The sequence below is a fragment of the Pogona vitticeps genome, chromosome 1, assembly GCF_051106095.1.
Source record: "Pogona vitticeps strain Pit_001003342236 chromosome 1, PviZW2.1, whole genome shotgun sequence".
NCBI classification, from domain to species: Eukaryota; Metazoa; Chordata; class Lepidosauria; order Squamata; family Agamidae; genus Pogona; species Pogona vitticeps.
Window position 1 is genome coordinate 255,556,662 of NC_135783.1, and position 14,125 is coordinate 255,570,786.

The 14,125-nt window shown below is 40.6% G+C and overlaps 1 protein-coding gene across 24 annotated transcripts in view; it reads left to right on the plus strand.

The window, feature by feature from the left end:
- Positions 1–14,125, plus strand: part of BRSK2 (BR serine/threonine kinase 2) — a 536,847-nt gene that overhangs the window by 285,445 nt on the left and 237,277 nt on the right. For all 24 annotated transcript variants that reach the window (XM_020788805.3, XM_020788806.3, XM_020788808.3 and 21 more), the window contains exon 2: positions 526–620. In XM_020788805.3, coding sequence (XP_020644464.3) covers positions 526–620 — 95 coding nt within the window. The remainder of the gene's footprint in view (positions 1–525; positions 621–14,125) is intronic.

Below are 14,125 nucleotides of genomic sequence, written 5' to 3' on the forward strand. Positions count from 1 at the left end.
GGTTTCTTCTCATGGTAGTACATGTATTGAGACAACCAAAATCAATGGGAACAAAGAATTTAGCAGATATTCTGTGCAACCATGATGCAGAGAGTGGAAAGACTTTAGCTGTTTCATATAGTGAGATTCTTTCCAAATGAATATGTATAGGACTAATTGTTAAAATACTGTAGGCTTTTAATACAGCATTTTAACATGCTGCAAGCTTTCAGGTTAGGTCAAGAAAATGTACAGAGAATCTGATAATTTAAACAAGTCTTCTTCTTCATGGAGTTGGGTTGGGAAAGCAGAAAATGAGTAACCGGGTTTACCCTACAGCAACAATAAGTGTGAGAGATGCCAAGGAGTGTGCTTCAGGACTTGTTTTAAATATGTTAATTATTTACATCTTTGGAGTAGAAGGGCCAACAGAAAAATATGTACATGTAAATATTCAAGGTGGCTTAATATGATGCCAACAATAGGAAGCAGAGCATGCATCTAACCAACTCTCTCTCTCTCTCTCTCTCTTTGTTTCTTCTGCAGGGCTTGTGAAGTTGGGGGTTCACTGTGTAACATGTCAAAAGGTCGCTATAAAAATTGTCAACAGGGAGAAGCTCAGTGAATCGGTGCTAATGAAGGTAATTTTCTAATGGAAGAGTTGGCAGGTTGGGGGAAGGGGAGAAAACTTCTTGGCTCTATGTCTTCTGTTCCATGCAAAATTAATACCTTTAATTATGTTTAACAAACATCCCTGTCAGTACTTGGTTGTGATTTGCATAATAAAATGATACTAATAATTCTGGACGGGGGGGTGGGAAAACTGGAATTAAAGATGGAGCTGTATGCATAGGCTTTAATTACGAACAAAAATTAACATCATATGTAGCAACCTAATGGAATGTGAAACAGTTAATGTCTTGGCTGGGCTGATGTGAGCTGTACTTTCAGCACAGGGTTATTCTGGTTCCATTGTTCTGACAGATGCGAGCTTCTGGCCTTGGTCTGTGATAATTTATGTAGATAATATCTGCATTTGGAACTTTCGTTGTTACTGGTAACTGAGTCTTTGTTGTTCATTTTAGCAGGAAGGAGGCTCTAAAACCTTTTCTGTAAAAAAATTTTAACAGTAGGCAAGACTTGGTCCAGGCTTGACAAAAGTGGAAATGTATTTCACTTTCCTGTGTTCAGCTCTACTGATAATGTTTAGTGGCGATGGAAAGGACAGCAATGTAATAAAATGAATGCTTGTGAAATATTTTGATGCTATTAGTTCACCTTTATTAGAGGTGGTTCTTCATGTCTGTTTGTGCTTTAGGGGTTGGGGGTTCATTCTTCATATCTAGCAAGACTGTAAGAAAGGCAAGGTGGCTGTAAGGAACAATACCTTTCCCACGCTGCATTAAAGAAGCGGTTCTTGCTTTATATTTCTTGACATAGGCACTTTAGTTCCTTTAAGCCGTTGATGTATACTGCAAGCTAGCAGAACAAAAGTGAGTTTCTTCAACTGCCTTGCAGCTTTAACGAGATAGCCAGACACCTTTAAGGATCCCCTTACTCAAATGCCAAATAACTGCTAATCAAAATTGCTCCTTTCATTGAAGCATCAATGCCACCAGCTCATTTATGTGTGAGATACTGATTGGGGCAAGATTAGAATCGTTGAAAATGGCCATCACTTCATCAGCACGACTTAACTGAAAATGTTCCAAACACGTTTTACATTTTGGAAGGAGGAAAAGAAGAAATGCATTTGTCTTACTACTCTCACACTGCCTTCCAGTAGTACATTTCACAGAGCCTGTCAAAAGGCTTGAATGGGAGCTATATTTACGGTAATAAGAAATCACTAATTTCATGCTGTGTTTGTTTATGTATTTTATTGTATCTGACATGAAATCTGAAATACTGTGGAAATCTTGTACCTTTCAGCACCTCAAAATATGAAACTCACAATCTTAGGTTCAAGGTAAAAAGAATGCAAATTGCTTGGATAACAGGTTAAAATTTGATCATACATTTGAATATACTAATATAATGGCCCAAATTCTGTTACTTACAAGTTGGTGCACAACAGCAAAAAGCCTTTGCTAACTTCTCAACTTGTGGCAATGCACCAGTAAGATTTACATCAATTGCATTAGGCTGGTGGATGCAACTAATAGGATTTCAGTCTATGTCATTCCAAATACTGTATAAGGCTTTTTCTCATTTATGTATTGTAGGAGCAGATGTAAAATGTGTGAATTAGCCAACAGTCTTGTATGTTAACTAGACTCCTCGGAGACATGTTTCTAAAGTACAAATGTGAAGCTGGCTCGAAAACTCACCAGTATAGAAAGCAAGTGAGGCAAGCTGGAGACTGAGCTGCTTTCTGATGCGTTTGGTTGCCTTGCACAATACCTACCCCTTCTCCATTCCATCCCAAGCCCTCATCCTTTCTCTTTCTCGGTTTTGTGTGTGTGCGTGCACGTGTGCTCACACATTCATGTAGCTATTTTGTACGTTGTAAAAACTAGCCTCTTCTCTGCAGCTGCTCTTCATTTAAGCTTCGTGGGATTGAGAGGCATTTGGTAAAGTGCTTTCTAATCATAACGTAATACTATCAATATTTCTGGAGAGAATAATTCAGAATTGGAGCAGCTGGTCTCAATTAACCAAACTACTTCTGTGGAGAGGATACACGGAGAGGCGTGGCGGAGATTGAAACTGCAACAAACGTGTCATTTGAGCCTGGATGGCCCTATCCAAGGCGCTGGATCGTGGGTGGATTTTTAAGTGTAGACATATGGCTTATTCTCAAAGTGTCCATTTCGGCTTCTGAGGCTATTATATTCAGACTCATTTTACAGCACTTTTATTTCTGAAATCATTCTTAACAGAATTTTTAAGAAGCCAGCAGTCTGTTAACAATATCAAAACAGAATCTGCTCCTTTTGTTACATACATGGAGGGCTTAACAAGTATAAGGTATATGTTCCAAAATAAGAGTCTTGTTTTGGTTGGAGTTCTCTCTCTGGCATGGTTTTATTTCCTTTTCTTTCTTTTTTTACTTTATTTATATGTAAGCATTCTCCCCACAGGAAACTCAAGGGTAGCCCACAGTCAAATTAAAATAGCAGAGTTAGTTAGGCATCCTTCAGTCTCGAAAGACTATGGTAGCGTGCTCTGTATGGAGGGCTTGGAACAGCGCCTAGTGTGGCTGAGGAGGCCAATTCGAGAGTGACAGTCCCTTCCACACTGAAGACAAATCCAGTCTGTCCCCTGTCCGGCTCCCTGGTTTTGCTGCTTTTGTGACTTCCTCTTTGCCTCGGCCTGCTGGACAAGGGTCTCTTCAAATTGGGAGAGGCCATGATGCACCGCCTGCCTCCAGGCTGAACGCTCAGATGTCAGGTTTTCCCATCTGTTGAGGTCTGTTCCTAAGGCCTTCACATCTCGCTTACAGATGTCCTTGTATCGCAATTTCGGTCTCCCTCTGGGGCGCTTTCCCTGCACTAATTCTCCATAGAGGAGATCCTTTGGAATCCGACCATCAGCCATTCTCACGACGTGCCCGAGCCAACGTAGACGTAATCACAATTTAATAGCAGTAATCACAATAGCAGAGTAATCACAATTTAAAATAGCATAAGATATAACCCTAAAAAGCAGATAACCACATGGCAATATTAAAAGCCACAATTTCAGACACTAAAAAAAAATAATTTAAAAATTTCTGCATTCAAAATTTAAATGGTACTGTGGTTCTACTAGAACATTGTTCAAGCAGTGAGGCAAGTAGTCACTTTGGAGCCAAAGTCCAGGAATCCACAGCAGCATATGGGTGGGGGATGGATATCCAAAGGGTATGAGATGGCAGGGCGAGTAGCAACCGTGCCTGGTATTGACACATTGGGAGTTGTGGGACTGATGTTGCTTGCTACAGCATCCTTTCATTCTAACAATAAGCATCCAAGGTTGAACCAGAGCTGTTCTACAGTCATGGCCAAAAATATTGGCACCCTTGCAGTTCCGTCAGAAAATGCAACCCTTCTCTCAGAAAATTGCTGCAGTTGCAAATGTTTTGGTACTCACATGTTCCTTTCTTTGTGTTGGAACAACACAAAAAAACAGAGAAGAAAAGTCCAATATGATACAATCCCACACAGAAACCCAAAAATGCACTGGCCAAAAGTATTGGCACCCTTAATTTAATATTTGGTATTACCGCCTTTGGGAAAAAAATAGCTGAAATCAATCGCTTCCTGTAACCATGAATGAGTTTCGTACACCTCTCTACTCGAATTTTGGACCACTCTTCTTTCGCAAACTGCTCCGGGGCCTTCAGATTTGAAGGATCCCTTCTCCCAAATGCTGTTTTGAGATCTCTCTACAGGTGTTCTATGGGATTCGGATCTGGACTTATTGCGAGCCATTTCAGAACTCTCCAGCGCTTTGTTTGTAGCCATTTCTGAGTGCTTTTTGAAGTGTGTTTCGGGTCATTGTTGCATTTTCTGACAGAATGGCAAGGGTGTCAATATTTTTGCCCATGATTGTAATGCACAAGGTCCCAATCTGATTTTCAGGGACTTGACGTGGCCTTTGTGTAGCATTTTTGGAAGACTGTGCTGTGGAGAATCAGGAGTGGAAACATCCCTTTCCACCATCCCAGTTGCATATGTTTAAATCCAACCTTCTATATCAGACATGTGCAGAGAAGAAGTGGTATCTTTTGTTTGTTTGTTTGTTTGTTTGTTAGACTTCTACCCTGCCCATCCAGACCAAAGGTCTTCTCTTGACCTACCAGTCAGAAAGAAAAGATTGATATTTTGGATGCACTTATTTAATAGGTAAAGTGTGCGTTTCCTAAGTATGCCTGGTATTTGCTGCCTTAGTACCTACTTCCACCGTTCATGTGGACTCTGCCAATGCTGTTTGGGAAAAGTTCAAGGCTACAGCCAAAGTGAAACAATGTGGGCTGCTTAATATTTCTTGTAAAATACAGGTGCTGTTCAATGTAATAACCTAATATATACAACCAGATCTAGCAAATGATCTCTCTTTTGGTGCCTAAGAAGACACTTTTTAGGTTTTCAGAGGAAGAAATGGGAGTTTTCAGGGTATGGTACTGAACTGCTACAGTAAAATGTATCATGGGTTTAGGCTTCTATTCAATCATACCAAAGGTGTAATGATCTAATCTTATTCCAGATCAAATACAACATTTCACCAAGCATCTGGAACATTGTTATCTCTCTACAGGGTGATGACTAGGTTTCTGAATGAGATAATACTCTCTGGCAATCCTCTGAAAAGCTTATTTAATCAGTAAATAAGAAAAGCCCTGCTGGATTAGACCAAAGGTACAAAATCTGTTGCTAGCAGTAGCTTTCTAGATTCATTTGGAAACGTTAGCAGCAAGGAATGAGGGCAATAGTTGTTCTGTGGTATTCATCCTTTGCGTACTGCCTTGTGTACTGTAGAGCAGTGGTCCCCAAACTTGGGCCTCCAGATGTTCTTGGACTACAATTCCCAGAAGCCTTCACCACCAGCTCTGCTGGCCAGGATTTCTGGGAGTTGAAGTCCAAGAACATCTGGAGAGCCAAGGTTGGGGACCACTGCTGTAGAGGTTTCATCCCTTTATTATATCTATTTTTATTTATTTATTTATTTATTTTATTTATATCCCGCCTATCTAGTCAGCTCAGGACCAGTCTAGATGTGAGATGTACTTACAAATACTCTCATCATTGACTAAAACAATTTTTTTTAAAAAAACGAGCACGTTCTAGTGGACTTCTGGGGTGTGTGTGTGTGTGTGTGTGTGTGTGTGTGTGTGTGTGTGTGTGTGTGTGTGTGTGTGTGTGTGTGTGTGTGTGTGTGTGTGTGTGTGTGTGTGTGTGTGTGTGTGTGTGAGAGAGAGAGAGAGAGAGAGAGAGAGAGAGAGAGAGAGAGAGAGAGAGATAAAAGACCTAGGCTATTTCTGTGGGGGAATTCAAACTGATTCATCAGTATCCTTGGAGGATTTAGTCTGGGTTACATTTTCAGTAGTTTTTATCTACAGTATTTCTTATCTACTGTAGATAAATCATGTGAGGAGGGGAGGCAAAGGTCATGCAAGTCTTGAATGTGTATGGCCATAACATTGGGAGACTGGGGTAGCCTGGCATGTCTGAGTAGAGTTTATGAGTAGCATGCCACATTGGAAGGTAATGCAGGCATGCTGATAAAACAACGAAAACAAATATTTATTTATTTATTTATTTATTTAATTTATATGCCGCCCACACTACCCAAAGGTCTCTGGGCGGCTATTGGTAAACATATATCTTAATCTGTCCCACATGCTTATATCTCCTAAAATGCTATTTTTGAGAGGTCATTGGTGGGTATTTTTGCTATTTTTTTCCCAATATCATTAAAAATAATGCATCAGCAACACATTAGTAACATGTCATCTTTGGTGACATGTTACTTTCCCAAGATACTATTGTAAATGATGTGTCTGAGTATGCTTCTTTGTTCTGAGGCATTTCTAATGAAAGAAGGGGTTGGGTTGGGTTGGATTCATCACAGTGTTGTAGTGCCAGCTATAAGCCTATCCCTTTCTCTGGAGGAAAACAGATTAGGAGTGCATGGATGTCTGTGTTGCGTTTCTGAGAGCATGTAAGTGGCGAACAAATTGTAGGAATGATTGGCACTCATCAAAGAAATTAAGAACACAAAAAATTGCCCCCCCCCACTACTATCCTAGTTTGTATTCCAACAATAAACCATTTAGTTCAAGGATAAGAATCTTACTCCCCCAAGTTCAAAGCAAAAGAAGTATCTGTATGTAGCCCTTCTATTTCTAGCTTCTCCTGATATATTGAGTGTGGGGACAAAGGATCTATTATTGATTCTAAAAGAGAGAGGAGTTTGTTTTAAACCACAGAAGCTTAATCACTTGTCATCCATGCGAGCATTTTAAAAAGTCGCATAATTCTCTTTTCCTGAAGAGAAGATAGAGTCTCTCCATTTTCCAGCCTACCCACAACTTCTTGCACTTCAGATTATTTTTTTAGACGGGAAATCAAACAAGAGTCATGAACACATGCTGTACCTGTTGAAAATGCGAACCTGTCAACAAGATTGGGACATCTCATTCTAAATTTAATGTGGTAGATGAACTGAGTCAGTTGTACAGATTTCAAAATTGACTCAACTTAAACCCTAGATTTCTCATTTTCATTTGCTTCAGTCTACACAATGACTTTATGTAGTCACATGTTGGACAATAATGGATTTGGGGAGCCTTTTGATACCACAGAGAGACTTCCATCGATGATCTGAGACTCTAAAGATACAATTTAGATCATTGTTAGTCTTTCCATTTAGGCTATGTGCTTTATACTTGGAGACAACAGACAATGTTCTGACAGTTCCAGAACATCAAAGCACCATGGAAGTGTGATTGGTCCACTCATCTTTCTTGTCCACCATGAGTTCAGACTAGGGTTCTTCTTGAATGAGTGGCTGGACCACTACAAAATGAATGTGGGAAATGTCCAAAGCAACAGACGCTGGACCCAGCTGATATTCATTGCATCCACAGCTTTAGCACTATGCTGGCTCATGTTTTCATTGTAAAGACCTTCCTGTGCAACAGCATACATTGCCCACACCTGATTTACAGAGCAAATGAGCAAATGGTTATTAGTGTTTTATAGGTTACAAAGGAAGCAAGGTCTTTGCTCAGAGAGCTTGTAACCACTGCTTAGAGATCTTGTTTCTGATAGGTCACCAACTTGACCTTATTCAAGCTGTGGATGTGTTTTACATATCTGGCTGTGATGGTTCTCCACATCAGCCAGAACCATACTTTCTCTGGGTCATGTGGGGAACCTTCACGGAGTCTTCCTTCTGCAGACACTTCCTTTGCCTTAGCAAAATGATGATGAAAGGGTGGAGTTAGTTTCCTCTTCTTTCTCACCTTTTTAGCCTACATAGCTTTTGAATCACTGGATTAGGCTCATACAGTATATCAAAAATTTCATAGGAGTGGTAGAAATCCTCAGCTAGTTCTCCCTCATATGCTGAAGTCTCCCACCATCTGAGAGACATTCTTCTACTGAGAGCTTTCTTCCTTTGCCTCTCTCCTAAAATATCTGCTAGATAAAGAGAGGTTCCTATATCTAATGGCCTGTTTTGTAAATGGGGACTTTCCCCCCGTGTCCTTGACCATGGCACTTTTCCTCTGATCTTTTCAAAATCTGGCAGGTCAGGTGCCCAGGAGACTACTGGGCTCCATGAAAAAGTTTGTCTTATTTGTATGGAAAACTCAAAAGTTCTATCCATGTCCTTTCAAAAAACAGCTCAAAGAAAGACAGGCAGATGAATTAACAAATTCAAATTTTGGCCTGGGATTTCAAATTCAAGGAAAAAATAATAATAAAATGCATGATTTTTCACTAAACTCTAAAACAAACACTCCTGTTTAATTTATTGGAAGGCATGATACCCATTTGGGTACAGAATTCCAAAGTGATGGATAATTAAACATGACTTGGGTCTCTCATTGAAAACCATGTGATGCCTGTTATATATCACACTTTTTAATTGCCTCCCAAATTTAGTCAACATTGTACCAGAAGAGACAGTCTTAACTGCTGTGCATTCCATTTCTATTTCAGTTTAAAACTGTCAAAATTATAGGTGGCAGAACATAGCTCTTCTACTGTCAATAATTGTTTCTAAAAACTGGATTTGGATATTTTTGTGAAAAAATGTTATGAATGTAATTTTAAATCAAGAAAAATAAGAGACCATTTTCACAATGCATAAGTATTCATATGAATTTTCATTGCATAGTATTTGTTGCATCCAGTTTCTGAGAAGGATGCACATGGCCTTACTTCCTGCCAGTCTGTGCAGATGCTGGGTGCTGCACTCTTGGGAGAATCTGGCCTTCAGTGTTCATCTGGGATTCTGGGATCCAACACTGAAAGTGTATTTTGGGTTGGATTAGATTTAGTTATCAAAGGCAATGCTGCTTTGCTTTCAAGTGACTGCCATGCTTGGAATCTGAATGGTGACATCTGTTGAGAGTTGACATCTATTCAGTACTGGAAGCATTTAAACAGATTAGGGGAAACTGTTCTGGACTTATTTTTGCAATGCACCATATTATCTGAGAGCTGATTTCAATAGGAAGATAAGAAAAAAGCAGAAGCTAATTAAGAGATTGCTGGCTGGATAGCTCAATGATTTGGGTATCTGGCTGTGGAGCCAGAACTTGGGAGTTTGATTCCTCACTATGCCTCCTGCGATAAGAACGGTGTAGTCATGGACAAGCTACGTAGACACTGGTTGCCCCCAAAAGAAGGAAATATTAAACTCTGAGTGAGTATTCTCTGTCTTGAACCCCTCTAAAACTCCATACGTTGGAATTGAATTGATGGCACAAACCACACACACAATTAAGAGTTATATGTGCATGGCACAAAACACACACACAATACCACTGTTAATGACCATTAACAACCCATGACAATGGGTTGAGAAGGACTGCAGAAGTGGGATTATCCCTCACCCTCAGTCCTTTGTCCTTCTAAGGCGCCTATTCAGACCAGGGGGAAGTGAAACCAACATGGAAGTTATACGTATCAGGATCTCCTACCAACTCTCCTCAGACTGAAGAAGCTACTTGGATGAGTAGCAAAATGTTTCAACCTAATAAGGAAGAAGTCCAGTTGCCATGACTCAACTTCCAGATAACCACACCTGGATGAATGGGAATCTTCACAGATACACACACAATTAAGAGATATATGTACACTTTTCATCTTTTTCAAATATATGTATCTTGCTGGTTTAAAATGAAATCAGAATTGTGGACTTCATTTATGTTGTTGCTATCAAAATTTCATTGTTCTGAATTCTGGGGGATTATCCATTAATAGTACAAATAGCACAAAGAGTGTGTGCGCAGCACACAGAGATTGTTCTTACTGGCCTTTATGAGTTTCCATTTGTTAGTGAGTGAAGATTCCCTATTATTTGTTCACTCCAGCAGGAATATCAGAACATAGGGACCTTGCTTACTTTGAGGATATAGTGTGTCATTAGAAGGATAAATCAATTAGTATTTCAGAAAAGTGGTTTTGACAATCTGAAATCTTTCAGTCTTTCTCACTTTCACCAACAACAAATTAGGAAAGGAAACTAACTAATTTGCAAACTAAGAGAGGACAGGAATCTTCCAGCCCTACCTTTGAGGATGTTCAGGATGTTCTATATATACTTAAAATCTAGCTTCTAAACAAGTTATTCATCTCTTGCATGCATTCCTTACCTGAGTAATTAACAAGACAGGATAATCATAATTTTAAGCTTACCCTTGTATGGTAGGGAATTTCTGTAAGCATAGTGCTATGTTAATACTATATTAACATATAGTGTTAATATAGCACTAATATAGCTTAGTGCTATATTTCCTTAATCTTAAAAAAAGTGCCATGACGGAGCTGAATCAAGAGGAAATCTCTCCATCCATTTTGCAGACACAATTTTGACCATGGAAATTCACTGCGTGTGGCAGTGGTGAACCACTCATTGAACATCTTAAATGCCTTGAAAACTCTGTTAGGATTTTCATAATTTGAAAGCAACATGGCAGTACATAACAGCAACAAATGCTTTGAGTAGTAGCTATCTAATGGATATTTTCACAGGAAACATTTCAAGGGAGACAGACTAAAACATTAAAAAAAATGCATCAAGGACCTTAGGACACCTTTTCCATGTTTGTGGTGGTGGTGATGGTCGTGGTGGGGCATGTAACTGTATGGTTGCTGCAGCAGCTAAAGAGGTCATTACCACAGACCCCAGACAAATGATGAATCTGCTCTTTTGATCACTCAGAAAAGAAAAAAAAAACTTCACAGCACATGACAGTAGTAATGAGTTATACTAGACAAACTGGTGCCAAGAGAGTTGGGGCCAGTTCACCAACTCTGTAATATTGGGAAGGAAAGCTATTTTTAAATGCCCTTTTTATTATCTCCGAATTTTCTTCCCAAAGACTCTGAACTAAATCCTCTTTTGTAATGTTCTTATCCTTTTTTTTCTTTGATGAATTTTCTCTCCGCCTTCCTACTCTCTCAGCTGTTCCTGAATTTTCTTCTCCTAAATCTCTTCTGTCCTTTCTTAACCTCCCAGTGTCCTTCACTGCCCAGCCATGATGGCGTAGGACTGAAATAGCACAATGGGGTGAAGCTAACTGCATAGGAATGTGGCCCATTTATTTCTCTGTTAAATCAAACCCTTGATTTTTAAAGCCAGTGTCCAATAGCTCATCCTATAATCTGTTCTTTTCAATGTGATCTTTCTTGACAGTATATTTGGATCCCGTCTTTTGTACCAAGAAGATGTACTGTACTATAATAGAAATTAATGACAGTCTGAAATCAACAAGTGAAGCCATTCGTAATATGGCAGTGAAGCAGTGTAAAAACTGTATAATGGCTGTTACATGTAAAGAGCACACTCCAAAAATGTAGAAACAGAGTTGAAGAAAACGTCTCAATTACCTACAGAGACTGAGAGTAGTATTTCCCAGACTTCACCACAAAGCTCTACCATTTTCTCAATTTGCATGTTATTCACAGGTACTAAGGAGGGCATATTATGCATGCAAAGTTGGATTTGGAACAATTTTGTTCTTTCCTGGTTCACTAGTTTACTTTTATGTAAATTTCCAGCTTAACATTGTGTGTAGTTACTGACGGCATCATCTGGGTCTGCAATTCCTTAGGAATTGAAGAGTTTCAGAACCATCTGTAGCAAAGAGAGTAAGAAGCAGAGAGCCAAGCATGAGAAGGTCAGCAAAGCAAGACTGCATGAACAGAAGGTTTCAATTTTAATGTTAAATGTCAAAGGGACTTTATTAGGGCAAAAATGTAGTATAATAATCTTATTGAAAGTTAAATGGATAGGGTGACAGTAATATTTTATGCCCAAATTTCAGTACAACGGTAAAACTCCAGCCTTCCAGAACAGGAAGAGAAGCTTGCAGTCTGCTGGTATATTAGAAAACCCGCACGTTTCATTGGTCGGTATTTACATGTCTGGTCACAAGGACTACTAAACCTGAGTGTTTCTAGGAAGCAGGAAGTTGTTGTGAGATGCCATCCTGTAGCCTTGTTACAGAACAGCACTGATGTTACCTGTCTGTCATGGGTTTGGAGGGAAAGTTCCATCCTATGGGGAGTGGAAGGCGGGACATCAGGAGGAGGGGCTGTACTGTATAAATATGTGATGCCTGTGTGGTGAAGAGGAGATGCTGAGACAGACTGTGAGACACTGGGTTGGGACGAAGCAGCAGCTGGGGAAGAAGAAGCTGTTGTGGGAGTCTGGGTGTCTGACAGGGTACTACTGTGTGTCAGAGTACCAGCCTGAAAGGTTCAGGGGTCTGTTGGTTAGCCAGAACTGATGGGTTCAGGGTCTGTGCTTTAAGTTAAAGGTTCTAGGTGAACCAAACTGTATGCTTGTGTGTGTGAGAATAAGCCACGTTACTTTATTTTATTCACCTGATTGTTTTATTTACCCTGTTTGTATTTAAAATAAACCTTATTCTTTTATTGTTTAAAAATCCATCCCTGGTCTGTGTGACTTATTATAGGGAATGGTTGGTGGCAGCTTAGTAACTGTGTGATAGATCCCAGTAGGTCTGGGTTTGTCACATTGATTGGTGTCCAGCGTGTGGGATACGACTGGTCCAGTTGGCCAGTGGTCCAGCAAAGCCTTGGCAAGTGTGCCCAGAGCAAGGGGGGTCTAGTCAGGGACAGTCTGAGGCGCGTAGGTAATCTTCTAGGTGTACCTCACGGGGAGGTGCGCTAGTAGAAGAACGTGCCAACTGGGGAGACTTAGATTAAGGTGCTCTGAGGCAGCCTAGTTTTGGCGGGAAAACGCTGAGGCAAAACTGCGTAGCAACAGCGAGCTAGCTTGCCAGCTGAGAGGCCCAGCAGAGGGGGGTAGGCTCTGACTCGATACTGTTGCAAATTTAGTGCTGAAGAACAGCAGCAATCTCTAGGGAGAGCTGGTTCTGAGGCAAAAAGGAAAAAAAGTGGTCGTTTTATTTTGAGGCTTGACTTTTTAAAGCAGCCTGTTCTGAGGGGGGGGTTATGCCCTTGACTCGAAGCCAAGTAGCAGACATGAGTGAAGTGAAAGACCCCCAGATTGACCAAGGTTCTGAGGATGAATTTGGCTCAGTGCAGGGTGACAGCACAGGAGAGCAGGACCCAGAACTCAGAAAATTGATCCTAGCCCAACAGCATGAACTGAGGGTGAGGGAAATGGAGGAAAGGTTAGAGAGAGCGAGAATGGAGAGGGAAGAAAGAATGGAGAGAGAGAAGATGGCGTTTGAATTAAGAAAACTGGAACTGATGAACCAGAACAATAATAATAATAGGGATTCTGAGGGAGGCCAACTGTCTAAGGCTGACCTGAAGAAATTCCCTGTGTACCACAAGGGAGATTGTCCTGAGGTGTTCTTTTCCTTAGTGGAAAGAGCGTTTGTGGACTTCTCAGTGAGGGAAACTGAGAAGATGACCATCATGCGATCTTTAATCAGTGGTAGCCTGGCTGAGGTTTATGCCGAGATGCCTGAGGAATTGATGAAAGATTTTGCAGAGTTTAAAAAACTGGTGTTTGCAAGACATGGGATAAATGCAGAGCAGCTGAGACAAAGATTCAGGTCCCTCACTAAAAAACCAGAACAGACTTTTACCCAAGTGGGGGCCCAATTGGTGAGGCTGCTTGAGAAATGGCTATCGCAGGAGGGAATAGAGACCTATGAGCAGCTTAAAGACTTGATAGCCCTGGAACAGTTCTATTCAGTCCTGCAGGGGGAATTGAAATTCCAGGTGAGGGAAAGGAAACCGAAATCTGTGGCAGCAGCCGCAGAGATCGCAGATTTTATCTCCCAAATAAGAAAGCCCTTGGGTGAGGGGAAATCTGTAGGTAAACCCAAAGAAACCTACAGCAAGTACTCTCAGGGACCAGGGAAAAGCCAGCAAGGGGGAGGGGCCCATGGTGAAGGGAAGCCCTCAGGCATGAAACAAAGACCTCAGATTTTGGAGGGAAAACCAAAACAAGATGAGAGAGAATCAAAATATACCAGAAAATG